The 18,753-nt window shown below is 34.2% G+C and overlaps 1 protein-coding gene across 1 annotated transcript in view; it reads left to right on the top strand.

The window, feature by feature from the left end:
* The window catches only part of LOC118202547 (protein O-mannosyl-transferase Tmtc3-like), a 707,071-nt gene that overhangs the window by 529,263 nt on the left and 159,055 nt on the right, over positions 1–18,753 (top strand). Inside the window, exon 10 of the mRNA XM_085824627.1 lies at positions 4,072–4,220. Coding sequence (XP_085680753.1) covers positions 4,072–4,220 — 149 coding nt within the window. The remainder of the gene's footprint in view (positions 1–4,071; positions 4,221–18,753) is intronic.

The raw sequence follows: 18,753 nt of genomic DNA, 5'->3' as shown, positions 1-18,753 counted from the left end.
AACGCTGTTAAGTGAACCTAGCGCCAGAGTGTCGCTATGGTAAACAAATACAGTGAATTTCAAAGAGTGCATTTATTCTATTGTGGTTTATGCGCTGTCGGCGAAGTAGATTTAATTCAATCCAATATGTTTAAATGAAAGGCAAGAAAAATGCGTATAATTTAATGTTCCGTACAAGGAAGTCATGTGGTGTACACATCAGATTTTTTTATACTTTATTTGGGTTTAAAAACTCAAGTAAACATGACGTTTCAGAATGATGAGCGGACACTGTTTTGCTGTCTCTCACAGAGCTAAAATTACCAGATCTTTTTTTATATATGGTCTAATCTTACGAGGCGCCCATCAGCGGCCGATTAGTAAAGTCGTTGAGCACTGGTAATTTGGTATGGGTTTGGAATCTCGGCAAACGGGCTGGGCTGCATGAGCTTTTACGTGTTTTTCTCCATTTGTAAGGTGTAAACCAGCCACTTTCCCTTATAGAGCCCTCCACGAAGGCATCTCTCCTCTTAAACAGATAGCCCTCGAGCGCTTTGCCATAATCAAATAAGCCAAATCTATTGTTATGAGATTTTCAGTGATTTGACTGACTGACTGACCATTTCAATATCGAGTTTAAGAAATCTTAAATGGTAACTGATGAACACATATTGCCATTGCGGCGAATTTCATCAGGAACATGAAGTCTTTTAAATTCATGATTTTTATTATTTATTCTATGTTGTAAGCGATGACACTGTCAAGTCAGTCTTCGTCAGTATCATACTTAAACATTTTCAATGGATGTATGAACGCAGAAGTTATTTACTATTGTCTTAGTTATCATTCAGTTTCTTACATCAGTGTAAAACTCTAAGTATTGAACAGCATACAGTTTTAATTATTTTAAAATCTGATTTTCTTTTGCCACATCGTTTGCTAATTAGTGGTACACAGATAATATATTTTTCAAGGACTTTATACAGTTAAGTAAAATAATTACTTTTCCTTCTCCGCAACAAAGCCATATTAATATATATCTGTCATATGTATTGCAGTTTTAATATCAATTTTGTAAGCAGATCTATTCTTAATAAAATTTTAAAATATTTAACAGCACAGGAGAATAATTTCTAACCTCGAAACATTTTATTTCAAATCTGTGTTCGCATTCCCTGCTCAATCGAACATTGTCTTCTTTGGTGAATCATGCGAGACTGGTTATGTTGCCATTGTGCGAATCCTGAAGCAAAATATTTATCGATTTTCCCACCAAGCAGCCAGCTTTCGACCCTCAGGATATCGGTTACTAATTCTGAGGTGTCGCTAGGTGGATAATGTTGAAATTACACGCCATCTGTCTCGTTGAAAGATTTCGAACGTCTACCAATTCTCTGTCGGGATTTATTAGATTTCTCATAAATTCCAATCGATTCGAGGACACAGGGAATTCAGGAAAGGACAAAGTCATGTCTTTGCCACTGTTATCGTCTTTGCTAGTGTTATATATCTCATATTCTCGAGGAATAAAGTGTCTTCTATCGGTAAGTAGAAAGAATAGCGCTGTTATTTATAGAATGACACTCACTCGATTTGATACCACATGTAATGAGCGGATGTGTTTCACCTATAACATTACGCTTCAGAATATTACCGTTTAAACCTAGATTAAGAATACCTAGATAGAATTTATAGTATATCGTGTCAGTGTGGTTTAAGATATATTGGCCAAACAAAAAGAGCGTTGAAGTTTCGTATCAAGGAAGAGGAATCATATGTCAGAAAAGGCGAAATTAACAAGTCTTCAATAGCGTATTATAGTTGGACATTTAACCATAATTTTGACTTTGGGTCCGCAAAAATTATCCAAAAGGCTTCTTTCATAGGTGAATTGGATTTTCTTGAGGCTTCTCACATTCACAAAGATTTAGCAGGTTTAGTTAATGATTTGAAGTCCAATCCAGCCTTTCCTAATGCCTTTAAAATTCTACTATCTTAATTCAGTTATTTTTGCCGATAGATGGCGTTACCTCCTCGCGTTTGGTACTACCAGAGGGTATAAAAATCCGTTCAGTGGTTGCTTTCCATTATTTGAAGTTCAGATTTTGAGCGTGAAGGTGCATTTGCCCCTCGCTCCCTATTTTAACTTCGCTAATTTTTCTTGTCCTTTATGCTTGATCAGATAGCCTGGCTCAGTAAAAGTAGGCGGCCAGTGCAACTCTGATTAAAATTCCAGTTATAACCATGTGCAGTGCTGATAAGGACCACGTGTTTCTGAGACTCCTTCTCCTTTATTTTCTTCCTTCCAGGTATTTCTTTCTTCTGATGAGGAGGGACCTTTAGCTGCCCTCGAAATCGATTGAGTGTTTCATTTTACTTACGCTAAATACAAGGTTGTTTTTACGATTTTGATTGTCACATTAGCGTGTTTCTCTTCTATTCTAGTCTAGGAATACTTGCTCAGTATTGATGAACAGAGCTCATTTGTCGGCTTGGTGGTACGACAGCCGGGAGCCATTGCTCCATTGAGTTTGAATCAAGAAGAAAGTATGGACATGTGCTTGTATATCTTCGAGTGGATTCCTCTCGCCTTTCAAAAGATGCTCATGAGTCAGGCGACATTGACCAATTCTCAGACGATTTAAGAGTACTTCTTACCTCCTATTTAGCATACACATTTGCTTGTGTCTTCTCGATTATTGCGTCAATTTGCCCTTGTAGTGCGGGCAGATCCTTCTAGATCACGGGCAACATTCATGGTGATGTTTCGGTTTATTTGGGTTATGCAAAACGCGCTCGAGCTATCTGCCTAAGGAGAGGGATGCATTCGTGGAAGACCTTCTAAGAGAAACTGGCTCATATTCCATTATACACATGGGAAAAACACGAAAATTTCTATACAGCCTGTAATTTAACCCGAGTCAAATTACCTCTGTCCAGTGATCTTTACGACTCCTCTGCCGGTTTGCCGTTCTTGGAAATACTACAGCTAAGTGACCCATGGTTTCGGCAATTTCCGAAAAATGCTTCTAAGTGTCTGCCATTTAAAACGAAAATAACTGGGAATACTCTCACCAAGCCCAGATTTCCAAGCCAAGCCCAGATTTCAGAGATGTCAGTTTACGGGATTTCGCAAGTCAAATTTGTTAGGTTCTTGTAAGACGAAATTTTGATATATGTATCGAAAAAACATCTTAAGGGGAGGGATGCCTTCGTGGAGGACTTTCTAAGAGAAACTGCCTCTTGTACACGTTACACATAAGGAAAACCACACAAATGCCCATACAGCCAGCCCGGTCGACTGGACTCGAAGTAAGAACTACCAGTGTTCAGCGACTTTTACCGCTTGTGAGATGAACTGCAGATTGGAAACCTAACATTTGGAAAATATATTTTAACGTGTTAAATATGAACAGATTTGAAGATAATTTTTAATCTGATAGAAAGTGGGGGCCCACCAGCGGCCGAGCGGTAAAGTCGCTGAACACTGGTAGTTCGGGCCGAGGTTCGAATCCCGCGAACGGGCTGGCTGCATGGGAGTTTTCGTGGTTTTCCCCATGTGTAACGTGTATACGAGCCAGTTTCCCTTAGAAAGTCCTCCACGAAGGCATCTCCCCTTTAGGCAGATAGCCCTCGAGGCTTTGACATAATTAAATAACCTAACCTAACCTAACCTGATAGAAAGTTCATGTTCAATGCGTTGTAGGAAGTTTTCGGTATATTACTTGATCGCATTATTAGGTTTTAGATATGCTGAATCTAATATTTTAAGAATGAAAATATTTAAAGCGTAAACTTTACGAGCTTATGCAATGCAAAACTTTGTACTTTCTAGTGCAGAAAACATACGTGGATGTCAGAATTTACTCAATTTCCGGAGAAGAATGCGAAAAGAAACTATAAATTATGCAATCTTTTTGCGAATTGGGCCTTTTTCCAAAACAAAAACTCTGGTTTCTTCGAGTTTTGATACATGGCCAGTTGTAGCTTTCTTCTTCATTTCAAGTTTATTTCTGTTCCTGTGTTGTAACATAATAACAATTGCGAATCTGATCTGCCATTCTTTGATGTTTATAATATTATTTATTTCAGAGCTTGTCTTTGCTGACGGTGCCATTTCTTCCTGCAAGCAATTTGTTTTTCCCAGTGGGTTTCGTAGTGGCAGAAAGAGTTTTGTATATCCCCAGCATGGGTTTCTGCATGATAGTTGCGCAAGGATGGAATATACTCTGGGAGAAGAGGTGAGTTAGCTATAAAATTAGATATATTAATGTTTACTACTTCTTTTAAAATTTTGGTTGGAATTTTCATAATATTAATGTAATAATTTAGCACAAATTTATGATCTCATCGTTATAATTTAGCATTAGGCGTTATGGTTTTTAAGTTTTAAATTAGATAAGAAAGGCAACCATTTACTGGCATAGATTTTAAATAAAATTGTATTGATTTCGATGGAATTTTATTCAAATCACTTACTCTTTTTCTGAAGGAGAAAAATGTTTGTTCCTGATGAAGAGAGAAATTATGTCTGATTGCTTTTAAAATCGGTCGTTTTATTCAGACAAAACTCTGAAGAAGAGTGCCCTATATTAAATACCCTCAAAACTGATAGTGTTTATTAACGGTATTTTTAATTATTAACAGCATATATCAACGAAAATATCCATTTTGACCGTTTTCGAATGCAATTTAACGATGTATTTGCGTGATATCTGTACGTAAGGACAGAATAAAAGACTCTTTTCCTCCAAAAAAAATTACAAAACTGCTTTAAAATGAATTCTGAAAAGAATTTTTCTTGGCGTCTGTACGAACGTATGTACGTACGTACGTACGTATCTCGCATATCTCAAAACCGAATGGCCTCAGAACGTTGAAATTTTGTATATAGGACTACTATAACATGTAGATGTGCACCTCGTATTTCGGTTGCAATCGGCCGCGCCAAACGTATATAAATATATTTATGTATATATCCACTCTGCTACCCGGGTCAGTGATCTCAGTTTCTTTATTCTTATATGTTTGTAAATTGTACATTTTTTCGGCTTAAAAATGATTGAATTATATTGTTCTTATCTTTCGGTTGAGGTTTTTATGCCTTTAGTAAATCTGTATGCAATATTTTTAAAATTATCAACAATTTTAAAACTGTTTAAGTGCCGCTAAGCCTAATAATGTTTTTGATGGGGGCCATTGCTCTTGTTTACATTTGAAACAGCAGGATAGCGGATTTGTTGCCAATCTAGAGAAACTTAGCTTCGCAATAACAAAGATAACGCCTTCATTTATTATTTAAATCATGTTTAATCTTTTTCTGGAATTTTTTCGAGGAAATAAACCTTATTTCGAGGAAATAAACCGAAGTAAATCTTAAACCTTATTTCGAGGAAATAAGGTTTAAGATTTACTTCGTAATTTTTAATAGAGATATTTTGAGTTTTTATGTATTTTTGCCTTCTCGCGAAGGGAGAACTGAATTAATTGAATGAGAAATACTCAATCGTCTGTGAAAAAGTTTCTTTTTTGTTTTGGTTGCTTAATTTCTTTTATACATCGTTCTAGCTTTATTACAGTATCTGAATAGAACATGTGGCAACGATTAGATAATTCTTTAAATGAGATAAATTTTGTGCATTCTGAGTTATAATATGAACGAAATATAATACTGTTAAGTGAACCTAGCGCCATAGTATTGCTATGGTAAACAAGTAGAGTGAATTTTAAAGAATGCTTTTATTCTATTGTGGTTTATGCAATTTAACGAAGTAGGTTTAATTTAATCCAATAAGTTTAAACGAAGTGTCGACGAAGTAGATTTAATTCAATCCAATAAGTTTAAACGAAGTGCAAGAAAAAATGCGCATAATTTAATATTCCGTACAAGGAAGTCATGTGGTGTACACGCTAGATTTTTTTTTACCTTTAGGAAGAGGGCTCTATGAATGATCGCCCTAAAATCCATATAATTTTATTCATGCAAAATATTTTTGCCTTCGTCTATTGCCTCGAAAGTGACTGATAACCGTCATAGTCACAAATTCACTAGAATGTTACTTAAACTTCGGTGTCAGTTTGCCTAGTGGGATCGAAAGTAAACTTTAAATTTTTACACCGAAATCTTTGTCTTCCTGCCCTCTGGCCGTATTGCTTGGTTTTGCATAGAAACTGTAATTGTAAAAATTGCTTTAACTGTTTTTAACCGTATTTGGTGATTTATGTTTTTCTGTGTTTTACAATTTTTAATGAATATGTTTTGAGTTTTTATGTATTTTTCCCTTGTCGCGATGGGAGAACTGAATTGACAGAATAAGATGTATGTCTTTAATGAAATTCCAAGAAATATGTTTTAAGTGAAATGCTGAAAAAAAATAAGTATATAATTTATAGGCCACGCAAGCAAGACCTGCGGTGGCAACGACAGATACAAAGGCTGTTCGCATATTTTTTGACAACTTCTAATTTGCATTTAATATGATTCTAAAAACTCATTTTGGTAAGGAATTGTAAGCTGAAGCTAGGAGAGACAGGAAAGTGGTATAAACTTAAAATAAGTCTTATAAAATTAGGATACACCTTACAATATCATCTGCGGATTTTTGCGCTTTTAGACCTTTAAAGAGCGGATTGTCCTTTGACTACAACCGTCCTTTGACTTTGGAAATCTGTTCAATACCTCTTTTGTTATTAAAAAAAAGCTTTCTTGTCTTGGAAAATAAAATAAAATAAATTTGTTTACATTTGAAACTTAGCAGAATAGTGAGTTAAGTTGGATTCTGCAGCTTTAGTATTTTTTTGCCGAGTGAGACCAAAAGAAACTTTCAGTTTTGTGCACCGAAAAATCTGCCTTCTTGCCCGCTGGCCGAATTGCTTGTTTTTGTGTAGAAACTCTAATTTTTAATTGTAACTTTTTAATTGTTTTAACATTATTGGGTCTTTTATGTTTTTCGAAATTTTTTCAATATTTAATGAAGATATTTTGAGTTTTTATGTGTTCTTGCCTTGCCGCGAAGCGAGAACTGTATTAACTGAATGAGAAAATATATCGAATTAAATTCGATAAAATATGTTTAAATGAAATGCAAGGAAAAGTGTGTATAATTTAGTAGGCTATATAAAGATGTCATGTAGTGGCCACATCAGATATCTTTAAATTTAGTCAACGGTAGTGTTATTATTACTTTTAAAACGTATTGCAGACTACGGTAAGCCTATATTCTCTAGTATAGAGCTATTGAATATTCGTATGTTACTGAGAGACGAAACCTTCGTACTTCAAGAGCTAGAGTCATGTGTAAGATGATAAGAAATGTCATTCATTAGCAAACGAATAGCTAGAAATGCATCAGAAAGCCAGTATGGAATCAGATCTAATTCAACACGACGTTAATACCCGCTTATCAACCAATACCTGATAGCAACTGAATTCAACAGCTATTAGTGTTAGAGTAAACTAATTATCGTTGGGAGGTTACAGTTGGCTTCTTCCTCTAGGTAACTATTGCATAATCCCCGGCTTTAGATTCCGTTCACTACTAACGTGATATCAGTGCATAAACCTAACTTATTGTCACTAACGAGTTGAAATTTCACTGTAGTACTACTCATTTACAGTCACTTATTATCCATCTTTAAATAATTAATTACTATTTACATCTTAAAGTTGATGTAATACACGTTACTTGCCTTGTAGGTGGTAAATAAACTGATATTTTGCAGTGTCTGTAAGCATGTTAAATCTAGATTTGCTTTTATATGACTTCAACCTAAATCTAGCTCAAAATTGTTGATTTCAGTTTGCAAATACCGAAATGATAAATAGTTTCCCATTTATCATTTCTGTATTCGTAAAACGTTTGATGTCTGTTGTGCTAGGAATTTTCGTTGTTTTCCTGACTTCGTGCCTTTGTGGTGTAACTGACAGCTCATTCGGTTAGCAATCAAAAGATCCAGATTCTGAATTCTGGAGAGCACATATCTCCATTTTTCACATTTGTTTCTTCAAAAGCTAATAAACTGTAAATTGTGTACACATTATTTGAATCGTGTGATCCTATAAATCAGCATTGGTCTTGTGGCTTATTCTACCTGATCGACAGTAACATCAGATCAGGTCCGTGAACCCATGGACTTCGGAACCCCGAAGAACGACTCTAAGACAGGACAGAAGTTGGCTCTGCTGACAATCTGGGCAAGACAAGATATGGGCTGAGCGGCTTGTGTCGAACTTAGTCTCAGGCATAAGGGATAGACTTTAATTATCGTCACAAAAAGATAGAACAGGCAGATACCAGTGTGCAACCTAGTTAGAGCCCTTTATTCAGATCTATTTCTTACCTCAGTTAGGGCAGCGTCAGAATATTTACCAATATACCACTCTCGTATGAAGCCTTTCTCCAGGAAGAGTTCATTTCTATCTTGTGCCGCGAGGCAACTTCCGAAAAAGAAAGACGGTCACCATCAGGACAATTATACCCTTCCTGACCAGTCCATCTACTATTTCATTACCACAAATCTCCATATGGGAAGTCACCCATTGAAAAAATATATCATTATGGGCACACAAGTAACCCAAAATACTGGACAGTATTCACGGTGGTTCTGTCTCCAAGTTTCCACCACTCAACCAAGTGTTTTATACAGCTCTGGCTACCGCTGGCAATTCAGATGACAGTATTGACTCCCTTGTTGACGCAGTAACTCAAGGTCTCCTTAACAGCAATGAGTTCTGCCCGATAAACAGAGCAGTTGTTAGGTTTTCTCCTATAAAAGAATCTTCATGAGATCAGCGATTTTTACTTTCATGTAGTACTTCGTAATTACAGAGTACCTGTAACCTGTGATACCCCCTCACCACCCTTCAGTTTTCTAGCAAAATAACTCAATTATGATAAATAATTTATTAAGTATTTAATAATTAATTTAATAATATCATTAATTATAAGTAATTTATTAATTAGAATGAGTGTTAGTACTAGTGGTTATAATTAATTTATTTTATTAATAGCATTTTAATTGTTAATCAATTTTATGGCAAATTTTGAATACCATAAAGTTAATAATCTGCAGTTGTAGTCATTAGGTTATACCGATGCTGGAATGTCAAAAAATAAACAGTGCCCTCGCCAGGATTCGGACTCCGGACCTCCCGAATGCGCATCGAGCGTGCTTCCAGTTATAGTAAGAAGGCATACGGAAAAAATCTGATGTGTACACCACATGACTTCCTTGTACGGAATATTAAATTATACACATTTTTTCTTGCATTTCATTTAAACTTATTGGATTGAATTAAATCTACTTCGCCGACAGCGCATAAACCACAATAGAATAAATGCATTCTTTAAAATTCACTCTATTTTTTTGCCATAGCGACACTCTGGCGTTAGGTTCATTTAACAGTATTATACTTCGTTCATATTATAACTATGTCTATGTCTATGTCTTATCACTTAGTAAGAGGCAATCGACCATTAACGGCCTTTACCTTTTGACTTTTAAATGCTTGAAGAATCGAGTAAGTTGTATCCAATAATATGGAAGTAAATGTACACATGTTGTGCTAGAATTCAGATATTTCTAGCGACGGAGGCTCCTGTGCCGCCGTCCGTAGAATAAGTAAGCTTTGAACAAATGAGGTGCTCGTGTGGCTCCATCTGTTAGTAGGGATCAAAATCATTTTAGTTGACTGGAGCTCTGGTTGCGCCATCTCTTGCAGGATGTATTGTAAGGCATTTTTAAAATTTCATAAATATTCTTCTTCTGATAAGCAATAATTCGTAAGTAAAATGATGCAAAACACAATTTGCAGTACCTTGAAACGTTTCACAAGAGTAAAAACTATTTACACACAAAGTCTACCTGCTTTGGCAGGAACAAAGTCCATAGCGCTTTGTAATTTGATAAGTAAATCTATAAGTAAAGAAAATGAAGTAAAATCTTGGCAATAAGAAACCGAATATATATATATATATATATTACCACCGACTATTATGGTGAATAGTGCGGGGCCTCTTGTGGCGTTGTTCAATTGTGAAATCATAATCTCCTAGTTTTCTGATGGTATTCTTAGGATGACTGTCACATTTCATAAAAAAGTTATGAGAAGCTTTTAGAATTTCAGAATCCGTGGGTTTAATTTTTAAGTCATTGTGAAGAGTGCTGTTTCGTACGAACCAAGGCGCATTTGTAATTATTCGGATGGCCTTGTTTTCAATTCTTTGTATTTTTTCGCGATGAGTTCTTGCAGTTGTAGCCCACGCTGGGGAAGTTTACAGTAAAATCGGGCGGATAGCTTGTAGATAAATAACTCTTTTTGTAGCGAAACTAAGTTTAGAATTTCTCCCTATGAGTGCATAGATACTGCCTATTGCTTGGTTGGCTTTTTTACAGATATTTTCGATATGGTTTTTGAAAGTTAGTTTTTGATCGAGATATCTTCTGGAAGGGTTCTTTTGGAAATAAATTGTAGTGGATTTGCTTTCATTGATTTTACTTTTCCAAACGTTAAACCATGGGAAGATATAGTCTGTTGCATTTTGGAGGGTTCTTTGATGGATTTGCTGAGAATTGCTGTATCGTCTGCATAGCAGGCGATAATGGCATCTTTGTGGGTGGGAAGATCATTTATGTAGATGTTAAAAAGAAAAGGTGAAAAATTCGAGCCCTGAGGGACACCTCTTTCATTACACTGATATTAGATAGCTCGTTTTTAATACGAACTTGAAAAGTTTTATCTTCTAAAGAACTTGAAATTAGTAGGATTAATAGAGGTGGAAATTTGTTTTCTATAAGTTTCATAAGGAGGCCTGGGTGCCAAACCTTATCAAACGCTTTTTCAATATCAATGAAGATGCCAGCAACAGTTTCTTTTTTATTAAAGGCTTCACCGATGATTTCAGTAATTCCTGTAACTTGTTGGGTGGTGCTAAATCCATGCCTAAATCCAAATTGATGTTCCTTAATAATATTATTGTCTTTCATATTATAACTCAGAATGCACAAAATTTATATCATTTAAAGAATTATCTAATCGTTGCCGCGTGTTCTATTCAAATACTATAATAAAGCTAGAACGATGTATAAAAGAAATGAAGCAAACAAAACAAGAAAGGAACTGTTTTACACAGACGATTGAGTATTTCTCATTCAATTAATTCAGTTCTCACTTCGTGACAACGCATCAAAATATCTGTATTAAAAATTACAAAGTAAATGTTAAACATTTATTTCCTCGAAAAAAATTACAGAAAGGATTAAGCATGATTTAATTCGCAATGATAAATGAAGGCGTTATCTTTGTTGTCGCAAAGCTAAGTTTCTCTAGACTAGCAACAAATCCACTATTCTGCTGTTTCAAATGTAAACAAGCAATGGCCGAAATCAAAAGAATTATTAAGCTCAGCGACAGTTAAACAACTTTAAAATTGTTGATAATTCTGAACCTATTGCATACAGATGTACTAAAGGCATAAAAACTTTAACCGGAAGATAAGAACAACATAATTCAATCATTTTTAAAGCAAAAAATGTACAATTTACGAACATATAAGTGTAAAGAAACTGAAATCACTGAGCCGGGTAACAGAGTGGATATATGTATAAATATATTTATGTACGTTTGGTGCGGCCGATTGCAACCAAAATACGAGGTGCACATCTACATGCTATAGCTGTCCTATATACAAAATTTCAACGTTCTGAGGCTACTCGTTTTTGAGTTATGCGAGACGTTCGTACAGACGCCACGACAAATTCTCTTCAGAATTAATTTTAAAGCAGTTTTATAATTCTTTTGATGGAAACGAGTCTTTTATTCTGTCCTTACGTACAGATATCACGCAAAAGCATCGTTAAATTGCATTCGATAGCCGTCAAAATGGATATTTTTGTTGAAATATGCTGCCTGAAACTTCGCGATTACAATGCTTCCTTTTTACTTCGTACAAGGAATTAAAAGGGAAAAAATACTTTACACAATAAATTATTCAGAAAAATATAAGTTTCATTTTCTCAGAGGAGGATAACTTCGACTTATCTTTGATTGAAATCAATTAATATTCATGTAATGGGCAGAACGTTTGATCAACAGCAAGCCACTAATTTAAATTTGGGAGGGACAATCATTTTATAAACTCGGCTTGTAAAGAGACTACCTTATTATTATTATCGATAAATACAGTACATTAATATGTATGCTTTTTTCCCTTTCTTGTGATTTTTTCTCTTAATCCTTCCAATGTGTTATATTTCTCTACGAATACGGTATATGATGCATTATATATCATAAAAGCTGTGGATTAATCTACAACTGATATCTTCCCAAAAGCAAGCCGTTAGTTTATATTTTTGAAAATGTTAAAATTGTTTTTTAAATTTATAACTTTCATATGTATTCCTCCCACGATCTCTTGGAGAAACCACACTTGAAAGTAAACTGACTTAAAAATTGAAATAAATGTTCTTCATACAGGAATATGTTGAGCATAAAAATGGTTTCTTTCGTTTTGAAATGGTTTTCGTACGTATTTTTAATCTAAATATCAAACTGGCGTTTTTTAAAATGGGAAATTTTTAAATGAAGAAATAATTAAATACTCTAATCATCAGTAAAATATTTTTTTTTTAAAGTCTGGCGAAATTCGCCATTTAGAATACGTAAAAAGTTCAGAACGAAATAAAGACGTGTTTGTTCCAGTAAGTTTAAAAACAGAAGATTATCTGAAACTCTTTTCTGAATAGAATTTGACTGCCTAAAGCTTAAATTTATTTTTACTTTCAGTAACGCACGCTTAAGTCAAAAAATATTTTAAAAAATCCTTCATTCTTTTTCGAAAGAAGAATCGTTCTTGAAGTTTTATTACAACATAAAATTTTTGTATTTCTGTTGCATCTTGCTAATTAGACAAGTTTCTTTCTTGTCTTATTTTTAAAGGATTTTATGGGCTTCTTTTCAATAATGTCACTAAAACAGCTAACTGAAAAAACAAGTTAGGGTAGCATGAGAATAAAACCGATATTTTATAAAATTTGGAAATACACTGCGTATTGGATGTTGGATTATAATCTATTGAAACTTAGTTTTTATTATTTTTTTGCTGTAAATAATTATATGTGCTTCTATTGACACTGGCGCATGAATTCTGCGCCACAGAATTTGAACCTATGCTTAGTAAATGGAATCAAGAAATGCACCTAAATGAAATTCGAATTTATAACAGTTTATGATGTATTGTGATGTACATTTTCACCATTTTTTTTATTTTTAAAGGTGTTACCGAATTACATAACGTAGCATTTGGATTATTCTTCTATAATTTATTTTTCAGCTTGCCGCTCAACCGGTTTAGTAATTAGCGTCGTTGACTGCTGTGCCGAAAGGCCCGGGTTCAAAAAACGGAGACTTTAATTTCTTCAGTATAAATAGAAATTAAGAATTTTTTTACGAATCATTTTAAGTAACTACGAGTATTTTAAGTGTACATACAAATATGGATGCTCTGAAAATAAACCGAAAGTCGTTAAGAGATTCATTCACGTCTACGGTGAATAAGTTGAAGCAATATTTGGCGACGAAAGTAGACGCCAATGATGGCGATAAGCTGAGCGCGTTGAATGCTCAGTCACAAGATAAATAATATTTACGTTTAGATGAAATTCAGAATAACATTTCGTCATTACTTTTAGAAAATACTGAGAGTGTTGCTGAATACGAAATCGATTTTGAGGCGGCAAAGGATTATAGAGATAATTATCTTGAGCTTATATCAAAGACAGAAACGCTATTGAGTAAAGATTTTGGATCTTTCTTCGAAAGTCCTGAATAGCGTGATGTGGTAAAATTTAAATTTAAATTAAAAATGTTTTCGGGTGATCCCGAAGACTTTGTAATATTTTGCAGTATCCAAACTGACTGCTATAGACTAAATTCCAGTATTTATACCAGTCTGTGGTGCCTGATTCGAAAGCTGCTAGATTAATATCCAGTTTCCCAATATCAGCTGAAAATTATCCAAAGGCCGTCCAACAGCTGAAATTAAGATTTGACCGGGAGGATCTCCTAGTGCAAATATATATATGTCCGCGATCTCCTTTGACTGGTTCTGAAAAATGCTATGGCCGGGAAGAATGCCCCTGATTTAGCCACCCTATACGATATGCTAGAGACCAAATTAAAAGCATTGGAATGTTTAGGGCGTACAAAAGAAAACTTTGCTGACGTTTTAGAGCCATCGGTGGAGTCATGTTTGCCAGAAAATGTTCTGCGAGCGTGGGAAAGGAGTAGAATTTCAGAAAATACTGACGAGACAGAAGTTACAAGTCAGAGATCCCTGGAAAAACTGATGTGCTCTTATACGCCATGAAGTAAGAAGAGAGATAATCAGAAGAGATGATAAATTTTGCTCAATCAGGCTCTCATTTCTCTGAGACAAAATAATCTGTTATTCGAACTGTGTACTTCTCAGATTATTGCTAAAGTTCTACCTAGTATTCTTTATCGCCTTACCAAAATGTCGCCAAGCTACTTGTTACCATATTGCAAAGATTAGCCGAAACTTTCTCACATTCGCATTAATCATGGAAACATTTGCGAAACTGAACAAACAGCCAGCCCATTAGCCTTCGATCAAACTACCAGTATTTAGTGGTATCATTATTCTAAGACTTCCAGCCAGTTGAAGCGATTTATTGTATTCGTCAAACTACAAGTTACGTAACATAAAATCCATTTCTAATTTAAATTCAGTGATTCAATTTTCTGCATGCAGCCCGTGTAATGTGTTTGTTTAGTTTTAAAATCTCCATCAGTGTAGAGTTTTCAGAAGATTCAGATGTATAAAGCCAGAAATTTCAAGTATGCTTGTGGTTCAGCTAAAATTCATGTATTTGTAAACTGAATATAGATTTATAAGCTACCAAGTTTTGCGAATCATTGCTGATTTCGAATTGCTTTTATGAAAATCCATCGCAAATATTTATGAGGAACAGGAAGTGGACAGAGACGGTTTAGCATAAACATTTACAATTCGGCCCTTTATCCTTTTATTCGTTTTTCAATCCTTTTATTCGTTTTTCAATGATATACGGCTTTCCCGGCATGCAGAATTTTGGAATAAATTTCGTTTACATTTTCTAATGCATTACTTTCGTATCCAGTACCTGCATATTTAGAGAATAGAAAATTTTACCGATTTCTGAAAGAGGATGTTATTTTGGTCGGCAGAAGCACTTTAAACAGTCTGTGGAAATGTAGGCTTATGTTTTCGAAACAACTGAGGCGAGGAATGCTTTTGTTTATTATCTCTGAATGTGTTTTCATAAAAGTGTTTCTTTAATGCCAAAAAATGTATAGATATACAAACAAAAACTGGCTTTCATTTTTTTAACGTCTGTGCTCTAATTTGGCGCAAGTAATAAAACATTTGAAATATTTAATTAACTATATTTATTACTATACTAGTTTATTGTAACATGTTCATTGTCATTGTTTCAAAACTGCTTTTCAAAACTGTGCATAAATGCGAAATTTGTTCAAATCTGTGCATAAATGCGAACTCTTTCATAGTAAAACTGTTCATACGTTGCATGCAGTATTAGTTACAATTGTATTGACTTTTTATTTCCTGTTAATTTATTATCTACTTAAAGGAAAATTTGTAATTATTACGATAGTAATTTTTTGACAAGTCTCGGTGTTCTAGACAAGTCAATAAGTAACTATTATTATTCCAGATTTTTATTTAATTATTTTTAATTTGCTTATTTTCCCGTTTAGATGTTTAAAGAAATCAAATACTAAAACGGTTGTTTAAATAAATAATAGAAAAAGGAAAGAAAAAATCTGAAATCTTTCAGATTTTACATTAAGTCCAAAGAGGCATATTTTTTAACCTTTTGTACGTTACCTTTATTTACTAAATGTTCTTTGAGCATATCTTTAGAATTTCCGAATAAACAGTTCCGCGAGCTGGAGATTAAAGTTTTTTTTTTTTTTTTTTTTTTTTTTTTTTTTTTCTGGTCCGTAGAGTGTTGCCATTGCTCGCTTTCAAATCGTTGAGTTTGCTACTCAAAAATTCGTTAAAGGTTTATAAAATATGAAATTGGTAATAAAACAAATTCCAAATTTCAAATTCGGGCTTCCACAAGCCCATATTCGCAGTAGGATGACGTCATTCGAAATTCGATGGCTCAATGTCCCGTTGTTTTATCACAATGCGTGAAATATACATATATTTATGCACATTTTTTATTATTTAATTTCTTCAAATATAATGCAGGACTCTGACATTTGGTGGCAGCAGTTTGAAAAGTGAAACGGACATTTATAGTGATTCAATGCAAAATCGCAAAACGAAAACAATAGTCGTTCAGGGACAAAGCCTCTTTGGACTAATAACTATGTATCATTTATTGCCTGAAATAAATTACAGCGAATTTCTCTTAGACGACCACCTGAGGTGTCGGTTAATTTTATTGACTATGATCTTTCATGGGAACCACAGAAATGGAGTACGATTTCCGGCCCCCAGCGCTCAGTTCCGCCTCCAGTTTTGAAGGAGGAATTGTGTGCTTTTGATTGGCATAACCTTTGACTGTGAGCCAATATACTTGGTGTCAAAAATATTTACCCTGATTACAAAGCGGGATAACACCCTGTGCACGGATAACGAAACATCCATTGAACCTCAAATGCATAGGCTATCAAAGTCTATAATCATATTGAAAGTATTTATTAAACTTCCACATGTGCACCCAAGGTAGTATGCAAAATATCCAACGAGAACTCGGTTTTATGCCAAACACTTCTTAACCCTCTGAGCGGCCAGGGTTTTCCCTAAGAAAGCACAAATTTTCTAAAACTACTTTGAGAACAAATTATTTTTTTGATTTTAATGTAAAAACTCTCCTGGTGTTTCAGAGCTGGATTTGTTTTCTTTTGATATATTGCCTTAATTTCTTTGACGTATTTTAATATGCACGTATATATACGTTCTTACAGATATAGCAAAAATATTCTAGGCCGTATATATACGACATTGCCTATTACGAGTGTTAAGATTTCTTTCTTTGGGCGTGAAAGAGACATTTCCTGATGTTGTGTCCTTGCGACAAGATATCACAGGCACCATTTGCTAGAAATGACACCAGAAATAGTGTTGAAGAACGTGTGGTGTGAAATTAAGTGCTCATTGGATATTTAGTGTGCTACCAGGGTTGCACATGCCAAAGTTTATTTATTCTTTTCGATAATGATTATATATAGGTATATCGTTTATGCTTTCGAAGTTCAGTGCGTGTTTTGTTGCCTGTGTGCACTTATGGGTTATATTTTATAATCAGGATAAATATTTGTGAACACCCTATATGTGACTTGACTTAAAAAGAAGATTAGATAGTGTTTAAATTAAGCTTAACTATCACAAACTGTAGAATAATTGTCACTAGGTCAGCCACCCAATCAGGAACCTGCATTATTAAACTATCAAATATGTATGATCAATGACAAGCAAATTTATCATATCAAATCAGAAGAGAAACAATCCAAAGTGAACTAAAATTATTAAAAAAACAACCTTGTATTTGGAGTTGATTTAGGCAAAAGCGATTTCGAGGGCAAACAGCTTCGTCTTCATCAGGAAATTTTCAAGGATAGAGAGCAGCGCGAATTAAATCATAAATGATTTGGGTATGGGAATTAAATTATAATTTTGCCTTTGGCTCTGCAAAAATTATCCAAAAAGCTTCTTTCATTGGTGAATTAGATTTTCTTGAAGCTTTTCACTTTCATATAGATTTAGCTTGTTTAGTTAATGATTTTAAGTCCAATCCAGCCATTCCTAACGTTTTTAAAATTCTATTAACTTAATTTTTCAATTTTCTTACTAATTTCGCCGACAGATGGCGCTACATTCTCGCTTGCTTTACTGCAGTAGAGTATAAATAGGACTGTTGCGCCTGCTACTTTCCAGTCTTGCGAATATCTTTTCTCCTGGTCAAGAGGGACCTGTTTGCCCGTGAAAACGATTGAGTCTTTTGTGTAAATCTACGCCAAATACAAGGTTTTTTTCTTTATTAAATTCATCACATTTTTAACTTTTTGTTTTATATTAAAGCTTGATTTATTTATAGTTTTAACTGATCCTAATTAAGAGAGAGATTCTAAGCCACGTGCTTTACAAATTATTACATCTGTGATATAAAAATATGGAGGATAAAAGGCACCCATATTTATTTTATTTTTATCTTAAAGCATGGAAGGTTTTTACCGAATTATGCTCTTTATTTAAAATCTTGAACATATGTTTGTAATTTATTACACGCTGTTTAAAGAATAAGTTATTGAATATGTAAAATCATTTCTAGTTTACGGCACTATCTAAACTTCAAATTAGTGGAATGTTTACGATTCTCATTTAAATGTCAAAGATCCACAATTTACATAACCTTTAATGCTCACGAAATTTATTCCATTAAATAATTGTATTCTGAAAGCCATCTTTGCTCTCATATTCCAATTAAAACCGCTTCCCTTTGAGTAACTACTAATTGCAAAATCTAAATCATCAATTCAAAGGAAACATTTGATAAGCTTGTGTTCTCTTCAGCGATGAAGCGAGGACGTGTTATACGCTGTTTTTCGAATGGCGCAAGATTTTTTGGTGGAGCTCTTTCAAATGAGTTAAAAAAAAAAAAAGAGGAGGAAAACATTCTTCAAGTGTCAAGAATCATTTGTCTTTAGACAGTTTTTTTTCTTTTTTGGTTCTATCAGAA

Source organism: Stegodyphus dumicola, chromosome 10 (assembly GCF_044657685.1).
Source record: "Stegodyphus dumicola isolate Sdum_Otavi_A_Nest chromosome 10, ASM4465768v1".
Lineage (NCBI taxonomy): Eukaryota > Metazoa > Arthropoda > Arachnida > Araneae > Eresidae > Stegodyphus > Stegodyphus dumicola.
This window is presented reverse-complemented; position numbering and strand designations above follow the sequence as displayed.